Below are 18664 nucleotides of genomic sequence, written 5' to 3' on the forward strand. Positions count from 1 at the left end.
GTGTCTTTTCTGCTTCTGTGATTTTTGTATGTTTCTCTGTTCCTCCAGGAGGCTGTTAGAATGCTCAGTTTGTGGAATTACAGCCCTGCTGAACTGGTCCAGCCCCTGTCCAAAAGCAGAACCAGTCAGACTTACACAGAAATCTACAGCACAACACAGGTTCAGACTCCAGCCCAGAGCTACTCAGAGACCTTCACCACAACACAGGCCCAGACCCCAGCCCAGAGCTACACAGAGATCTTCACCACAACACAGGCTCAGACCCCACCCCAGAAATACACAAAGACCTACACCACAACACAGGGTCAGACCCCAGCCCAGAGCTACACAGAGATCTTCACCACAACACAGGCTCAGACCCCACCCCAGAAATACACAAAGACCTATACCACAACACAGGGTCAGACCCCAGCCCAGAGCTACACAGAGATCTTCACCACAACACAGGCTCAGACCCCACCCCAGAAATACACAAAGACCTACACCACAACACAGGGTCAGACCCCAGCCCAGAGCTACACAGAGACCTTCACCACAACACAGGCTCAGACCCCAGCCCAGAGATACACAAAGACCTATACCACAATACAGGCTCAGACCCCAGCCCAGAGCTACACAGAGACCTTTACCACAACACAGGCTCAGACCCCAGCCCAGAGATACACAGAGACCTATACCACAACACAGGCTCAGACCCCAGCACAGAGATACCCAAAGACCTATACCACAACACAGGGTCAGACCCCAGCCCAGAGCTACACAGAGACCTATACCACAACACAGGCTCAGACCCCAGCCCAGAAATACACAAAGACCTATACCACAATACAGGCTCAGACCCCAGCCCAGAGCTACACAGAGACCTATACCACAACACAGGCTCAGACCCCAGCACAGAGATACACAAAGACCTACACCACAACACAGGCTCAGACCCCAGCCCAGAGCTACACAGAGACCTATACCACAACACAGGCTCAGACCCCAGCCCAGAGCTACGCAGAGACCTATACCACAACACAGGCTCAGACCCCAGCACAGAGATACACAAAGACCTACACCACAACACAGGCTCAGACCCCAGCCCAGAGCTACACAGAGACCTATACCACAACACAGGCTCAGACCCCAGCCCAGAGCTACGCAGAGACCTATACCACAACACAGGGTCAGACCCCAGCCCAGAGCTACACAGAGACCTATACCACAACACAGGCTCAGACCCCAGCCCAGAGATACACAAAGACCTATACCACAACACAGGCCCAGACCCCAGCCCAGAGATACACAAAGACCTACAACACAACACAGGGTCAGACCCCAGCCCAGAGCTACGCAGAGAACTATACCACAACACAGGCCCAGACCCCAGCGCAGACTTGCACTGAGACCTGCACAACAACACAGGACGTGGTCAGGAGAAGATTTGACCAGGCTAGAGAATGTCTGCAGCATCATATCACGGAGGCTATCACCATCTGTAGTGATGGGCGAGTCTTGGGAGTCCAAGAGGCCCAAAAAGAGGTCAGACTTTAGCAGTTATACATATTTCTTATGGTCCGTGATATAAAGGTGTGTCGCCTATTGGAGATAGTTATATTATGACAATCCTGAATTTTCGGTATTTTTATAATATACCTTTATATAAGGTTAAAATATGGAAACCAAAGGATCCCTCCTGAGGAGATGAATGGATCCAGATGCTGAGATTATCACCTCTGCTAATTGGGCATGTTTAAAGGTACCTGAGTATACAGAATATTGTCGTGCATCAATGACAGAATTGTGTGCTTCTCTTCCAAGAAGCTTCTGCGGACTTTGAACGCAGACCTCCTAGAGGAGTTCCTGAGAGCCACAGAGGACATGAGAGCATTTTGTAGCCCTGCTCAGATGAGAGAGGCGGAGCTCCTTAGCCAATCACTGAGGGCACAGTGGGAGGTAGGCGGAGCCTGCTGCGTGATGATAGCAAGTCTTACTGAGCCTTTATAACTGCATCAGCTCATAACTAACAAAATGATAGGATGAATTCATGGTTTAATAGGTATGAAAAGGTATAATATCTCAAACTATCACCTGTTACACCACCAAGACGTCCTACCTTCCATGTCGTGTTGCAGTAAGATTCACACCAAGCGGTTCCTCAGGCTGTTTATTTTGTCACGCAGGCTTTGCGCTCAGACATAGACACCGTTTCACCACGCGTGCCATTAGAGACTGAAGCACAGTGTGGTAACAGAGCCGCCATGTCATGGGGCACGCAGTTAGATGCACAGGGATGTGCTCCACAGGTACCGTAACCTCTCCCACTAAGCTCTCCCCGTATACCAGGACCCTGTCGAGGTCGCTTTTACATTCCGGTGTGAGCGTCTGGTGGTGGAATCCGCATGTTCTGATTTGCTAAATGAGCAGCTTTTACCGTTGTTAGGTCCAAATGCTTTATTCAATGTGCCATACTACGCGTTTAAGTCAGTTCCATGCTGCACTGTTCTTACTTTCTTACCAGACTGCAGAGCCTATAATTCCCTTATTTATGGCCCCCTGAAGGGCTTTGATGGGGCAGGCAGGGATTGTCTCATTTTCCAGGTTTTTATTGCCCCATTCTGCTGACTCTCATCTTTAGCTCCTCTTTGCCCTTATTTAGTCTTAGCTGCTAGTCTGTCTGCAAGCGTTTGGTTTATACCTGTTCCTGTTTCTAGTATTTTGGTCCAAACATAAGGGCTGTTCCCTGCCTTTTACCCGCAGCTTGGAAAGTGAGTGGGGCAGTGATTCGCATTTCACTTGGGGTGGGTCTTGGCCTGTGGTGGGGGGGGGTCACAGCCCAGTGCTGGGGTGCCGCTGGGGATGCCTGGGGTTAAGGACACTGTGTGGCTTTGCTTCTGTGAGGTGGTGCAGTGGCACCACCAGATAACAGATACTGTGCTTGCCTGGTCCAGGCATGTGTCACGATGGAGGTCAGCCAGGATCCGAAGGCCCTGACACAGCCGAGTGAGACACTAACAGCCAAGGTCCCAGCGAGTGCTGAGCTGGAAGGACGGGCAGCGAAAGGCAGAACCGAACCCAAGGGTACATCAGCAAGATCTGAGAGTACATTCACAGCTGAAGACACAACAAGGCCCAAGGACACTGAGGCGACTAGGAATGCAGTGAGGCATGAAGATGCAGCAGGAGCCCAGCATGAGAGAACAGAGAGGCCTGAACGTACACTGACAACTAAGGACTCATCAAGAGATGAGGGGAAACAAGCAGTTAAGGTCATAGCCAGACTGATGACTGCAGACCAGACAAAACCTAAAGAAACATCAACAATTACGGTCACTAAAAGACCCAAGGATACAGTGATAACTAAGGATGAAACAAGACCTGAGGATATGCTGACAACTAAAGGTGCAACAGGCCCAGAAGATGCACTGGAATCTAAGAGTACTCTGGGTCCCAAAGATGCACTGGAATCTAAGAGTACTCTGGGTCCCAAAGATGCACTGGAATCTAAGAGTACTCCAAGTCCAGAAGATGCACTGGAATGTAAGAGTACTCTGGGTCCCGAAGATGCACTGGAATCTAAGAGTACTCCAGGAGCTAAGGTCGAAAAGAGACATGAGACCAAGCTGTATCGAGCCAGGGCTCAGCTGAAGGACTTCAGGAGCAGAGTGGAGGTTGTTCAGCACCAATCCGATCATCCAAGCAGTATTCCCTGTGACGCTTGGTGAGTGAAAATAGCCATGAGAGGGATATATAAGTGGAGACATATTCTGAATTAATGTGCTGTTGTGCACGATTACTCTGTACTGTTGCAGTGATGTTAACTTGCACATGATTATAGGAACTCAGATGGCCCTTGATTGGGTAAGATGGCGTGAGTGGTGTGGTCCACAGCTTCTGCTGAAGGCTGCGATGACCTGATGGTGTTTTCACAGGCACCTTCCAGGCGGCAGTGAGCAGACCCAGCAAGGAGCACGTCCCATGCCCGCTGGTATTCCACAGGGCCCCCTTGGCTCTCAGGTATACAGGCAGAGTATGACCTCACCGTGCTAAAGGGGGGCTAACATGTGGCTGTTATATTTTTATTTTTACAAGTGGCAGGAGACGGGGAAGAGGTCTGCTATGTGAGCAGGACAGAGACTCAGGACAGGACTGTCAACCATTCCAAAAGGCTGCTTTTCAAAACAGTGAAGTTTCCTTTTAGAAAACATATTCAACATAATGTGCAAACTGACTATAAAAGACTTTAAACTCAATGACTAACTGAAAACACAGCAAAGCTCATGGGACAGACACCTCACACTTTGCTGCTTTCCTATAAATCCGTTTGGCTGCCCCTGCTTAAACCCCAATGCAGTCAGCAGCCTAATCTGGCTCTGCTTTCATGCCGTCCGAGGCCGTTTGGCCTCGGGCTGTTTGGGTTTCCATGGAGACACAACTGATCAGCTACATGCTGTTGCTGTTTCTCTAACCAAAAAACACATTAAAAACAGATATTTGACAATGAATACTAGAGAAAATCATTTATTAATGCATATGTAATACAATGACCCAACAGTTCCCAGATGTTGCAACTAGAGTGCCAGATTTACGAGCTTTTGAAAATATTAATTATCTCTGTATAATTATTTATATTAAGTTTGAAACACCAGTATGCACTCGTAAATTTCTTTTGAGCTGGAAAGGCCACAACTTGCTGCCCTGAGCAGTAACTACTAACAGTTGTTACTGGTTACAGCACAGTGCTTAAGACTCACATCGATTCAGTTCCTTTACAGTGAGGACGTGTCTTTATGGCCTGGCTGTCTTCTTGGTTTCCAGGTCTGTCGAGTAATCGTCAGGACGGACTGTGTGGAACGGCAGCAGATGGCAGAGCGCACTGTCATTGAGGCAGTCCCACAGGGCTCTGAGAACATCACACCGCCGATGGACCCACGAGATGTCCATTCCGTCACAGAGTCTGTCCCACAAAAAGTGCAGTTAACTGAGCAAAGTGTCACACAGAAGGTGCTGTCCACTGAACAGGAAGTCGGCCTTCAGTCCACTAAACAGGAAGTCGGCCTTCAGTCCACTGAACAGGAAGTCGGCCTTCAGTCCACTGAACAGGAAGTCGGCCTTCAGTCCACTGAACAGGAAGTCAGCCTTCAGTCTACTAAACGGGAAGTTGTCCCAAGGGGACCAGAGTTAGCTAAACAAGATGATGTCCCAGAAGATGTCCTGGTAGCCAAGCAAAGCCTCACATGGGTAGTGCTGTCTGCTGAACAGGAAGTCGGCCTTCAGTCCACTGAACAGGAAGTCGGCCTTCGGTCCACTGAACAGAGAACTATTCCATGGGAAGTTGAGTTACCCAAACAAGTGTCAGTCTCAGAAAAAGTTCAGTTGAGCAGACGGGAAGCTGTCCAACCAGAAGTGTCCTCCTTCAGACAGAGAGTTGTTCCACAGGAAGTTCAGTCCTCTGCAAAAGAAGTCATGGAACGGTAAGGGTCACTTTATTCTCATTGGCCACTTTAGAATTCATTTAATGCATTTCTAATTTTTTAGTACCGATTGAGAGAGATCAGTAATATTATTATAAGCCTTGTTTATCATATGCTATGATGTGTGTGGAATAGTTTTGAATTTTTAATTCAGTTTTCGTCTGCCAACTATTACTACAAAAACATAGATTTTTAAATATAAGCACAAATTTAAGCTCATTATGGGATATAGACAACAAAAGATGTAATAATAAGGGCAATGAGAGAGAATTTTGATCTCATGAATAGCAGTGAGATAGAGAGTGAGGACGTGTATTCTGATGTTTATAAGAATACTGATAAGTGTGCTGATGTTTGTAAAGGAGATAATGAGACAGTGAGGCGTCCTGCGGCCTTTTAAGTGGGTAACGAGGATGCTGATGGCCGGGCCTTGTGTGTTGATGGCCATAATGAGGGTTAATGATGTTTATATGAGGTTTTTGTTAATATGGGTAGTGTTCCTCTAGGGGTGCTAGGGAGCATGGAGATGCCTGACAGACAGACCCAATCTCAATTCTTCTGATCAGGTACCAAAGCTCCAGGAGCTCCTTCCAGGCCCAGCTGGACTTCAATGACCAGAGGCTCCAAAGTCTGTTCCTCAGCAGCCCTGTGACCAGCGCCGGCCGGCAGAGTCTCCTCCTCCATCTGCAGGTGCATCATCGGGCCTGTCTGCTTTACTCCTGTTTCTCCTGGATACATTTATTGGATGGTTCTTGTAGCAGCTTCTCCCCGTACACTGCAATTAGGAAAGGGGTCCCGTGTACGTCCCACACCGGCTTGCCGTTTATATCGCTCTCCTTACCATCCAAAACTCTAAGAAAACACAATTAATAATCGAACAAATGCAAACACCGTGAATTTTTAATTAAGCAATAAAAGATATAATAAATCAACCAAAGCTATATATATATATTAGGGCTGTGCGTAGTTATAACTAGATAAACAGACTTCACTGAAAAGAGATGCAATTGTTTTACCCATCAAAACACTCAATTAAATTTGTTTCCATACACTTATAAACTTTAAACTACTCATCTCTCATCAGATCAGCTATTGAGATTCTGAACAGTCACCATTTTACTTTTACGTTCTGTAGTTTTGGTTACAGTTAATGCAAATGACAATAGATTCCATTGTTCACCAATAAATTGTACGGTGACACCAAGGTAGCTGTCATTACTTACAGATGCCCAATGATCCCCAGTTAGGACAACATACTCTCTCTCACATGCTCATTTTCAGTGCTCTCTCGTTCTCATATAGAGTGACTATTCCAGACATACAGTAAAATCCCGTTATAACGGACTTCAAGGGACCTGGCAAAACAGTCCGTTATATCCAAAGTTGCTGTATGCCCAGAACACAACTACAGGACACCATTTACTCATGCCACACCCCAGCAGACATGCTTGTGGTATAGATTATTATATTGTACATATAGTAATCCTACTTTACCTGACCAGATGCGTGACTATTAATAATCCCGACTACGTATCTGCGCTGGACATCACCGGCATGCCACGCGCCTTGTCGGCGGAGCTGCATGTCCATTATAGCCGAACAGAACTACAGCTAAAAGCGGCCCTGGGGACCAAATTGTTCGAAATTCCGTTATACACCAGTCCGCTATATCCGATGCTTTTTCTGCATGTTCCTAAAGGCGCACGGCCGGGACCAGCGGACCTCGTCCGTCGTGGACGATATTCCATTATAAGCGAGTCCACTATAATGGGATTTTACTGTAGGGCTATTAGTTCTTCTGGATGGCAGATGTTAAGATGAATCTCCTGTCGCAACTCGAATGACTTCTTTCAGTCCCTCGTCTTTCTAGCTATCCATTTAGCTAAAGAATCTGTTACTTTAGCATTAGTTTCTTTCACCAATTCCTTAATTCCTTCACCTGACATCTGCCTTAACACATTGACTGTGGTTTCATTATCTTTTCTTACTGGATTTATTTTTTAAGTTTTTTTCCTTCCCTGTTTGTTATTAGCAGTTGCATATTGAGCTGAATTCCTTAAAATTAAGGCCCATAATGTGCCACCTCAGAAGTTCTGGACACTTTCACTGCAGGCTCTGAAACAGGACACAGAGGCCCTGTGGTTCGAGTATGAACTCCAGTCCTCCCAGTGCTCCCAGCTTAATACCGCGATGTACAGTGTGGAGGAGAATTGGACTGAGCCGATTCAGCAGTGGAGAGGACAGCAGATCAGAATCCAGAGGAGGTACGATAGCCAGCAAATGCCAGTGATGCGGGGGGATTATCAGGCACTGTCAAGTGTCAGTCTTTATACCAACCAGCAGGGGGAGTCATATCCTCATTCTGCCTGTAGAGCGTGTCAGCCTGGCTTTGGGCAGCTACAGTCAGATAGGGAAAGCTTACAGCCCACTGGGATCTGCCCATTGCCATTCAGGATGGAGTCACTGAGCTTGGCTGCCGGGCTGATCGAGCCCACAGAAAAGCAGATGGCCCTGATCTCTGAGCGACTGGACGTCTTCATGGGGGAACCCTGGGAAATGTCCTCTTTCACCTGGATGGACCTACAGAAGGAGATTAAGGTACCATCAGGAAAGCCCTGCAAAGCACTCCGCTCTTAGTTATTATCATTACTGCTGAAATATGTCCCATATCAGGCAGGTAATTACCCTTCTGATGCTGCCCGACTAAGGATTAGGGGTGTAATGGTGCAGTTGTCCCACAGTGCGGTATGTGTCATGGTTTTGGGACCAGGGTAACAGTACGATTTTGGTATCTTTATATTTAAGAATAAAATACAAACAACACATCTCCATGGAATTAACTCTTTATTTTTCTATATAACTACTGTCCATTCAGAAAAATGGCAGCAAGAATAACTAGGCCTAGTTTATGTCTCTGCTACATGAAATCAAGGAGAGAAAAACATTTTATAATTTTATTTGACAAGAATATGTATGAAGTTAAGCATATGACAGGCAATCACAGCACAGTAAGTGTAAATAGTTAATCAATATTACAAGCTACACAAGCCAAGAGAGCGCAGAATGTTTCTGATGCAGCTGACCCAAAAAAAATGTGTGACGAGCGATTAAAGTCATTTTAATAAAGAAGCTAACGGCTCTTTTACAAATGAAACACGCCAGCTGTGTGTCGGCAGTGGTGGCTTGATGGTTAGGAAACTGCACCTGTGATTGAAAGATTGCAGGTTCAAATCCCCGACCAGCAAGGCACCACTGAGGTACCCTGAGTGAGGTACCGCCCCCAAGCACTGCTCCCCGGGCGCTGAATTAGCTGCCCCCTGCTACAGTATGTCACATATGGGTTAAATGCAGAGGACACATTTCGTTGTTGCGCTGTTGTGTGTCAACAATGACCACTGATCACCAAAATCTAATACTAGCAACAGCACAGACAAGGAAACCAACAGTTTACATAAAGGTTACATGCTAACAAAATGCACACAGTGAATAGTTATGACAGTTCTAATGAACACAAATGTACATATTATCTTTAAATGCTGTAAAATGTGCGCAGTGCGGAACAGAGCATGCTGGCAGCTGACTGACCCCAGGGCGTCACATTATGTCACCAGCGGGTGGGATCATCGCTCACATTACATCGTATTGCTGAAATTATGTTGATTACGTTTGAAATCTGCAGCCACCTTTAGTAAGGAGGCGGATAATTTACGGTATCTGCTCTTGTATAATAACATTTAAATTCTAGCCCTTGAAAATAAGACAAGCCCAGTTTTTTAGATCTATCTTTTTGGGAACAAACACTGTCTTATATTCACGGCAAAAGATATAGGAAAATAACAGACATATCGTAAAAATAACGGACATATCGTAATACCGTGGTTCACGTGTGTGTAATGAACCGTTGAGGCTGTACCGAACAGTGCGATAATATACCATGTGCCCTTTCACCCCTGCTAAGGATGCACCCAGCATTTCATAATATTGACCAAATTTGATGTTAAATTTCTAGCAGTCAGAATTCTGTGGGTTGCTGATAAACTTCTTGCTACAAAATGTGCACTAATGCCGGGTTTCCTTATCGAGACTCTTTTGAAACCCTGAAAAGGAACTAGAGGAAAATATTCGGCACCAGATGGACCGCCTGCTGACCCTGGACAATGAGGAGGGCCCGGTTCTGGGCCAGCTGGACCCGACTGACCGGCAAGCCCTAAGCCACTTGTCTGAGGAGTGCAGGCAGAGACTGGGCCGGCTGAGAGGGCAGCTGGGCCAGGTGGATGTAGCCGGCCAGGCCCTGCACCACTTTCTCCAGTCCCTGCAGAGCTCAGACCGCCGGATCCTGGAGGCACAGGGTGCGGCGTCGCCCCATGAGTGTCGCTCTCGGCTGGCGGGGGTCCGCCAGAGCGTGCGCGGCATCGGGGACGAGGCGTCGGAGGTGGACCGCGCCCTGGGGGCGGCTCGGGTGTCACTGGCCCAGAACGGTGTGCCGCTGTCCTGCGAGGAGCTGGTGGCGGCCATGGTGCAGAAGCTGGAGGAGGCCGACGCTCATTCGGCCCAGGAGCTGCGTGGCCCCCAAGGGGAGCGAGAGACCCATGCTCTGCAGCCCAGGAAGACGGCCCTGCAGGGGGCGCTGTGGGGCATCCAGGATGCAGCGGGGAGGGAGCCTCTGCCAGAGCTCACCCTGCCTGCTGTGCAGCAGAGGTATTTCAGTTAGCAGATATTACCGATGTTTGGGTCTGATATGATGTTACAGCCTGACGCTGTCAGCTGTGATTCGGACGCCGGGCATCGCCCCTCTCTGACATCACAGTTTAGCTTCACAACCCCGGTTTTTATTTGACTTCGACGACTAACCTGATGCCTCTTCTCGTTCCCTGAATGTTCTTATGTTGGACTTTTGGACCTTGAATTGTATTATCAGGTTCTTATTTTATTAATAGTTGCTGTGTAGCTCCTGCTCCAATCCTGCTCTCTCTCATACTTGCTCATTCATTGGAATCCTAGCGACACTTGTGCCTGGTTCCCACTCAGCCGCATGCATGTTTATAATGTCCTGTTTGCCTTGGACAGCAGCATCTGCTAAATATGTACCTCACTCTGCCCCCTGTTGGCAGGATGCGTGCATTGACCAACCTGGAGACCCAACTGTCTAAGCACCGGCTAGATATCCGCAGCCTGCAGGTCATGTTCGCACAGCTGAGCCCTGAAGAGGGGGGCAGTGCAGTCGAGGAGCTGGAGAAGCAGTGGAAGGAGGCACACCGAGCTGTGGCTGACCAGTGAGCCAGGCTAACTGGGGCTGTTGGATGCTGTGGGGGAGTGTAGTGGGTGATTTGATAGTCTGGGAACTGGACATGTGGACAAAGGGGTTAAGAAGATTATTTCAGGGACTCCAGGAAGTGATGTAGGACCTTTGATCCTTAATATTAAGTATTTAACCAGAATAGTTCCAGTAAATGTCCAGCAGCATTTAATAAATTTGATGAGAGACTGGGAAGTAGCCTCGGAATCTACACTGTCCTGCAGCTCACTGCGATGTCCACTGTATCCTCCACAGCAAAGCCCACTGTCAGGCGCTTACTCAGCTGATGAAGAAATTCCAGAGCTGTCGCAGTGGGCTTGATGGTGCCCTGCAGAGTGCCGAACAGGCTGTGAGTGAGCGTGCGTCCTACATGGGCAAGGAGAACCTGCACCGCTGCATCGCCAGGGTACGGTGTCCCGAAAACACAATCACACGCTTGCAGCACTGCAGCTTATTTCACAAATCTCCACTAGGGGGCATCCACTGCATTACGAGTTCCCAGGCATAAGGTGCCAGCATGTGTAAGGACGGCAATGTTTTCCTGTTCATTTTATCCAGGCCTCTTATGTAACATTATAATCAAATGCAATAGCAGTGTAATTAATATGCAGATCAGTTTGTGGATGAGAAATCTGCGTAAAGCAGATGGGCAGGTTTTTCATCACATTGCATTCATCATGCTGTATGGCTGCCTTTGGGTTTAGGCATGCCTGTTTGTCTGACTGACTATATACTCGTACTTACTCAGGTCCAGGGGGTGCGGCAGACACTGAGTGGCCTCGGCGAGGGGCTCCAGGAGTTGCGGGGGCTGTGCAGGCAGCTGCAGTCTCAGCTGCGGATGATGCCGGCATGCGCGGAGGTGCCCTTCGAGGCTGAGGTGGACACACTGGTGGACCGCTGGCTGGATGTGAGTTTGGGGCCCTTCACTGGCCAAGCTGCCTGATCCGGGATGTCAGCTCTGGGCACAGTGTTTCTGACGGGCGCGGAGGTCACCTGGTCCACTGGCTTCTGTGCTCAGTTTCTCCTGCCCATCAGTTTCTCCCAGGATAATTTATTCCTTGGCCTCCTGCCGCTTAAAGAAATGGGGCTTAGCTTGTAGCTCCATGGAACAACCTTTAGTGTGTGACATGACTGCAGCTCTGTAAGGAAATTGGTCCAAACTGATGCATCAGGGTGTGAAGTGAGTATCTAATAGCTATAGTGCATTGAGTTCAGGCTCTGACAGGTCTCCTGTGGTGCTATGGGGAGGTATAATTGGCTTTTCCCATGATCCTATTGTTGAGCTGGACCCTCAAGAGACCCCGCTGCCTGTGTAAGCTGGTGTTCTGGCGACCCAGACACTTGGTTCTGTGTTCTGTGGCTCAGGCGACAGTAAAGTGTCACTGGTTATTCTGTCCCTTCACTCAGGTGACGGAGAAGACGGACATCCACTTGGACGGCCTGCAGACGGGGCTGGCGCTGTGGGAGAAGCTGCAGGAGCTGGGCGGGGAGGTGCATAGCTGGACTGAGAGTCGATTGGCCGCGGTCACTGGGGGGAGCCGCTTCCAGGGCCAGCAGGAGGTCGCCGCCCTGCTGGTGAGGGTCTCACCTCTGGTGACTGGCTGCCTGTCCATATGCGTCTCTTATTTAATGGGGCCACTGTGGATATGCATGTAATGTCCAATTACCATACATGGGCCCTTGTTCCATTTAAACAACACTGTATCTAACTATGTCACGTCTCACACTCTCTGTCATGATTAATACTCATTATCTAATGGGACATGGTACATGGACAGCTAGTATTCCACAAATATAATACTTATAAGATCAATAATATAGGGGAATTTCCCCCTTGGGAGATCAATAAGGTTCTGTCCTCTCCTCTCCTCCTGTCCTCTCCTCTCCATTCCTCCTGTCCTCTCCTCCTGACCTCTCATCCTGTCCTCTCCTCTCCCCTCCATTCCTCCTGTCCTCTACTCTCCATTCCTCCTGTCCTCTCCTCTCCATTCTTCCTGACCTCTCCTCCTCTCCTCTCCTCCTGTCCTCTCCTCCTCACCTCTCCTCTCCATTCCTCCTGTCCTCTCCTGTCCTGTCCTCTCCATCAATGCAGCAGTAATCTGATTATCTATGAACTTTACCTTTTATAAATTGGATTTGATAGGTATTATCACTGATTTCTTGAATTTCTACAATTTGATTTTAACCCTGAAGAGCAGCTCTTGTGTCTGGTAGGGTTTGATACGTTTACATTCTGCCAGTGGCTAGATTACGGCCTGCTGGGTGCTGTTCTAGGAAGGCTAAGGTGATTGTGTTTGTTTAGGTGTGTGCATAGTTGACGGCCTTTTCGGTGCTTTCCTCTCTGCTGCCCCCTTAAGGAGGAAATCCAGGTCCAGGAGGAGAAGCTCGAGCACCTCCACAGGAGATCCTTCGAGATAATGGAGCTCCTGCAGAGCTCAGAGACGCCCCTAGAGCTGCAGGTGAGAGCAGTGGAGTGAACGTGTGAATTATTGTGTGTGGGGGTGGGTTAGTGTGGAGCCTGGCAACGGTGGGAGCAGGCGAGGTGGGAAAGGTGAGTGTGACAAATCACCCGTTGACATGTGAGACCAGGGGTATGATAGCAGGAACAGTGACGTTAAGGGGAGCTGAGTGCCTGGCGTGTGGGGAACAGTGACGTTAAGGGGAGGTGAGCACCCGGCGTGTGGGGAACAGTGACGTTAAGGGGAGGTGAGCGCCCGGCGTGTGGGGAACAGTGACGTTAAGGGGCGGTGAGCGCCCGGCGTGTGGGGAACAGTGACGTTAAGGAGAGGTGAGCGCCCGGCGTGTGGGGAACAGTGACGTTAAGGGGCGGTGAGCGCCCGGCGTGTGGGGAACAGTGACGTTAAGGGGAGGTGAGCGCCCGGCGTGTGGGGAACAGTGACGTTAAGGGGAGGTGAGCGCCCGGCGTGTGGGGAACAGTGACGTTAAGGGGAGGTGAGCGCCCGGCGTGTGGGGAACAGTGACGTTAAGGGGAGGTGAGCGCCCGGCGTGTGGGGAACAGTGACGTTAAGGGGAGGTGAGCGCCCGGCGTGTGGGGAACAGTGACGTTAAGGGGAGCTGAGCGCCCGGCGTGTGGGGAACAGTGACGTTAAGGGGAGGTGAGCGCCCGGCGTGTGGGGAACAGTGACGTTAAGGGGAGGTGAGCGCCCGGCGTGTGGGGAACAGTGACGTTAAGGGGAGGTGAGCGCCTGGCGTGTGGGGAACAGTGACGTTAAGGGGAGGTGAGCGCCCGGCGTGTGGGGAACAGTGACGTTAAGGGGAGGTGAGCGTCCGGCGTGTGGGGAACAGTGACGTTAAGGGGAGGTGAGCGCCCGGCGTGTGGGGAACAGTGACGTTAAGGGGAGGTGAGCGCCCGGCGTGTGGGGAACAGTGACGTTAAGGGGAGCTGAGCGCCCGGCGTGTGGGGAACAGTGACGTTAAGGGGAGGTGAGCGCCCGGCGTGTGGGGAACAGTGACGTTAAGGGGAGCTGAGCGCCCGGCGTGTGGGGAACAGTGACGTTAAGGGGAGGTGAGCTCCCGGCGTGTGGGGAACACTGAGTTTGCACACTGCTTCCAGATTCAAAGGGGAATGTAGCTCAGGAGGTTGGAGGTATGCCTGCTTCTGGTAGGTCATGGGTTCGAATCTCGTGGCCAGCAGGGTAATCGCATCACCACTCGTTCCCTGAACATGGCTTTAACCCTAATTGTGCTTCTGTCCCGCAAGCCCTGCCCTCTCCTGTACGTTTCTGGCCTCATGAAGTGCACAGCACACTGGGGCATAAGAAAACCACCCCAAATGCATAATGTCTTCTACAGAAATTACCCTGAATCTGCCACTGTGACTCTGCCACTGTGACTCTGCTCCACCCTCAGGTGCTGGAGACCCAGCTGAGGAAGAGGATGACGCAGGTGAAGGAGCTCTTCTCCTCCAGCTGCGACACCCTGCAGAGTTTAGCGGAGTGTCGCACTCCCTCTCTCACGGTCCCGTCTTCTCTGCACGCGCTCAGTGTGCCCCCACAGACCCCCCCCCAGATCCAGGTACTTGCACCATACTACAAACGCTCAGTCCCAGGAGGCACAGTGTCCTGACAGCCTGGTATTTCATGTGGGTTTCTGAGAACCATGTTTGGCATCTACCTTCAACACATTTGTATTTTATAATTAGGCCTGTAAATATGAAGGAAATTTGAATTATTTGCCAATTTAAGGCTGCAAAGTAAACGTGTGGATTGCACATCAACTGCACTGACTGGATGTACTTGCAAATGTGCAAAGCAATAGTGTTACGCCAATGCAGTATACAGAAGTTATTCAACCCTCCCTTAAAATGATCAAATTACTCTGAATGACTAATCTCTTCCTGCCAGTATTTTTATTGGACATAATTTACTGTCACTTTACATTTTCGACATTCTAGTCATACCCAATTATTTCAATTCAATTAATTTTTAAATAGCACCTTTCATGACAGAAATGGCCCAAGGTGCTTTACATGGGTGTGTTGTGATGCATTACAATATTAAGACAGAATAATACAGAAGCAGGGCTTGGTAACATTATTAAAAATAAAGATTGGGTTTGTTTGCTCAAAGCGAGGTGTAAGCTGTGGTCAAGGGCAAAGCCAAAGCCCATCAATGGACATCAATTAACAAAAAATAGATAAACATGGCATGTGTAGTGGCACCAGTAGCCATGGTTACGGTGTGTTATATTTTAAGTTATGGGTTAGCTAAACTTACAGGAGATATAAAGACTTAGACCGATTCGGATTCCTGAACATAAGCTAATAATTTAAAGCACACATACCATATGGCAGCGAGTCGTACGTTTATATAGATTAAATGAGTAGGAGGGAGGATCAGCACACCAAATTTATTCAGTGTGGTTATACATGGATCCACTGTCATAAATTACATATTTGCGAATAGCAAATACAATCAGTCACTGAAAAGTCATTTTGCTGACTTATGTAGTCTGAAAGGCACTTTAATTTTTTTTAAGAAAAATAAATGACAAAACATGTTCCCTTTATGTTAAGATTTGTGTTATTTGGTGAGTTTGAAACTGTGTGAAATTTAGCTTTATATATTGGTACCATGGCAAAGTGTGAATGAGCCGCCATAGCAGTGCAAGGCTGATTCCTGTCTGCCCACTGCCGCAGGTGCCGGAGGGGCAGACTGACGTCCCTCTGCAGGAGGTCTCCCTCACAGCCAGCACCACTCACTCTCCTGCTCCGGACAGACCCAAGGCCGAAGGGCTCCAGCTCATTGGCCGTGTTCTTCCCACCCACCAGCTGATTGGTCAGAAGAGGCAGCAGGTAGAGGGAGGTCTTCTCGAAACAGCCAAAGGTAAGACAGCCAGCGCCGATGCCTTCTGATAAGGAGGCGAGATCCTGAGAAGGCCTAAGCCACGGTCGCCACAAGCATTTTATACCTTATCTATGTCTGATCTGTCTGAAATCATTTAGAAGGGCACAACTACATATGATGCGTAATCATGTGACCCATAGAAATGAGATGACCAGCCTTATACTTGTACTAATTATCGCCTGTATCTCTCATCAGATCAGACATTTCACATGCATCTCCAAGACTCCCGTGATGCAACAAAGGGACAACTGTCTGTGAGTCATGCCGATGACCGCCTATTGCCTGGCTGGGGGGGTGGGATAAGGGGGGGATCCCCACAAGTCCCCACAAGTGTGTGATAATGCATCTCACCATGTTTGAGAGTCCACTGTAAGAATTAGTGATGAGTGTTAGTACCTTGTCAGCCAGTTAGGTGGGAGAGCGTAGACTGTGACAGCCAGTTAGGTGGGAGAGCGTAGACTGTGACAGCCAGTGAGGAGGGAGAGCGTAGACTGTGTCAGCCAGTGAGGAGGGAGAGCGTAGACTGTGACAGCCAGTTAGGTGGGAGAGCGTAGACTGTGACAGCCAGTGAGGAGGGAGAGCGTAGACTGTGTCAGCCAGTGAGGAGGGAGAGCGTAGACTGTGACAGCCAGTTAGGTGGGAGAGCGTAGACTGTGTCAGCCAGTGAGGAGGGAGAGCGTAGACTGTGTCAGCCAGTGAGGAGGGAGAGCGTAGACTGTGTCAACCAGTGAGGAGGGAGAGCGTAGACTGTGTCAGCCAGTGAGGAGGGAGAGCGTAGACTGTGACAGCCAGTTAGGTGGGAGAGCGTAGACTGTGTCAGCCAGTGAGGAGGGAGAGCGTAGACTGTGTCAGCCAGTTAGGTGGGAGAGCGTAGACTGTGTCAGCCAGTGAGGAGGGAGAGCGTAGACTGTGACAGCCAGTTAGGTGGGAGAGCGTAGACTGTGACAGCCAGTGAGGAGGGAGAGCGTAGACTGTGTCAGCCAGTGAGGAGGGAGAGCGTAGACTGTGACAGCCAGTTAGGTGGGAGAGCGTAGACTGTGTCAGCCAGTGAGGAGGGAGAGCGTAGACTGTGTCAGCCAGTGAGGAGGGAGAGCGTAGACTGTGTCAACCAGTGAGGAGGGAGAGCGTAGACTGTGTCAGCCAGTGAGGAGGGAGAGCGTAGACTGTGACAGCCAGTTAGGTGGGAGAGCGTAGACTGTGTCAGCCAGTGAGGAGGGAGAGCGTAGACTGTGTCAGCCAGTTAGGTGGGAGAGCGTAGACTGTGTCAACCAGTGAGGAGGGAGAGCGTAGACTGTGTCAGCCAGTGAGGAGGGAGAGCGTAGACTGTGTCAGCCAGTGAGGAGGGAGAGCGTAGACTGTGTCAGCCAGTGAGGAGGGAGAGCGTAGACTGTGTCAGCCAGTGAGGAGGGAGAGCGTAGACTGTGTCAGCCAGTGAGGAGGGAGAATGGAGGCTATGCAGTGTAAGGGGCTGCCCTCATGGCAGATCTAACTGTCTCTTAGATGTAGGAGGTTTAACCCTCTGCAGTCTGAGGCCTCAGCCACCTTCGGGGTAGTCTGACATGCCTTGACATTTTTTAAATATTTCACTTATCTAAAAAACATTTATCCCAAAGTGTTACATGTGCTTCTATTCAGCACAAACTCAGCACCAATAATCTGAGACCACTTAGAATGTTATTATTCTATTTTTTGTTAAAATCAACTTTAAACATATACTTTTCAAAAACCTGTTTCAGACATGCTGAGAAATTGTAAAAAATCACATTATAAACATTTCTAGCCAAGACTTTTGAGCTCTGAAGCTTATAGACACAGGGGTTGGCTACACATAGGTGAAAGAGACATTATGAAATTTTATGTGGTTTGGTTACTAAAGTGTTAGAACTTTGGAGTGACACAAATCATTATTGTAAGCATGATGCTGAGCACTGTCACTGGCTGACACAAATCATTATTGTAAGCATGATGCTGAGCACTGTCACTGGCTGACACAAATCATTATTGTAAGCATGACGCTGAGCACTGTCACTGGCTGACACAAATCATTATTGTAAGCATGACGCTGAGCACTGTCACTGGCTGACACAAATCATTATTGTAAGCATGACGCTGAGCACTGTCACTGGCTGACACAAATCATTATTGTAAGCATGATGCTGAGCACTGTCACTGGCTGACACAAATCATTATTGTAAGCATGATGCTGAGCACTGTCACTGGCTGACACAAATCATTATTGTAAGCATGACGCTGAGCACTGTCACTGGCTGACACAAATCATTATTGTAAGCATGACGCTGAGCACTGTCACTGGCTGACACAAATCATTATTGTAAGCATGACGCTGAGCACTGTCACTGGCTGACACAAATCATTATTGTAAGCATGATGCTGAGCACTGTCACTGGCTGACACAAATCATTATTGTAAGCATGATGCTGAGCACTGTCACTGGCTGACACAAATCATTATTGTAAGCATGATGCTGAGCACTGTCACTGGCTGACACAAATCATTATTGTAAGCATGATGCTGAGCACTGTCAC

General features: G+C 49.0%; 1 protein-coding gene across 1 annotated transcript in view; it reads left to right on the plus strand.

The window, feature by feature from the left end:
* Nucleotides 1–18664, plus strand: part of LOC111844400 (uncharacterized) — a 166697-nt gene that overhangs the window by 29740 nt on the left and 118293 nt on the right. The window contains exons 22-39 of the mRNA XM_072703050.1: nucleotides 49–1524; nucleotides 1804–1938; nucleotides 2166–2288; nucleotides 2934–3703; nucleotides 3915–3999; nucleotides 4801–5456; nucleotides 6023–6146; nucleotides 7569–7720; nucleotides 7910–8054; nucleotides 9562–10154; nucleotides 10568–10729; nucleotides 11008–11158; nucleotides 11501–11659; nucleotides 12160–12327; nucleotides 13110–13211; nucleotides 14623–14787; nucleotides 15911–16097; nucleotides 16314–16372. Coding sequence (XP_072559151.1) covers nucleotides 49–1524; nucleotides 1804–1938; nucleotides 2166–2288; nucleotides 2934–3703; nucleotides 3915–3999; nucleotides 4801–5456; nucleotides 6023–6146; nucleotides 7569–7720; nucleotides 7910–8054; nucleotides 9562–10154; nucleotides 10568–10729; nucleotides 11008–11158; nucleotides 11501–11659; nucleotides 12160–12327; nucleotides 13110–13211; nucleotides 14623–14787; nucleotides 15911–16097; nucleotides 16314–16372 — 5412 coding nt within the window. The remainder of the gene's footprint in view (nucleotides 1–48; nucleotides 1525–1803; nucleotides 1939–2165; nucleotides 2289–2933; nucleotides 3704–3914; nucleotides 4000–4800; nucleotides 5457–6022; nucleotides 6147–7568; nucleotides 7721–7909; nucleotides 8055–9561; nucleotides 10155–10567; nucleotides 10730–11007; nucleotides 11159–11500; nucleotides 11660–12159; nucleotides 12328–13109; nucleotides 13212–14622; nucleotides 14788–15910; nucleotides 16098–16313; nucleotides 16373–18664) is intronic.

This window comes from Paramormyrops kingsleyae, chromosome 19 (genome assembly GCF_048594095.1).
Source record: "Paramormyrops kingsleyae isolate MSU_618 chromosome 19, PKINGS_0.4, whole genome shotgun sequence".
Classification (NCBI taxonomy): domain Eukaryota; kingdom Metazoa; phylum Chordata; class Actinopteri; order Osteoglossiformes; family Mormyridae; genus Paramormyrops; species Paramormyrops kingsleyae.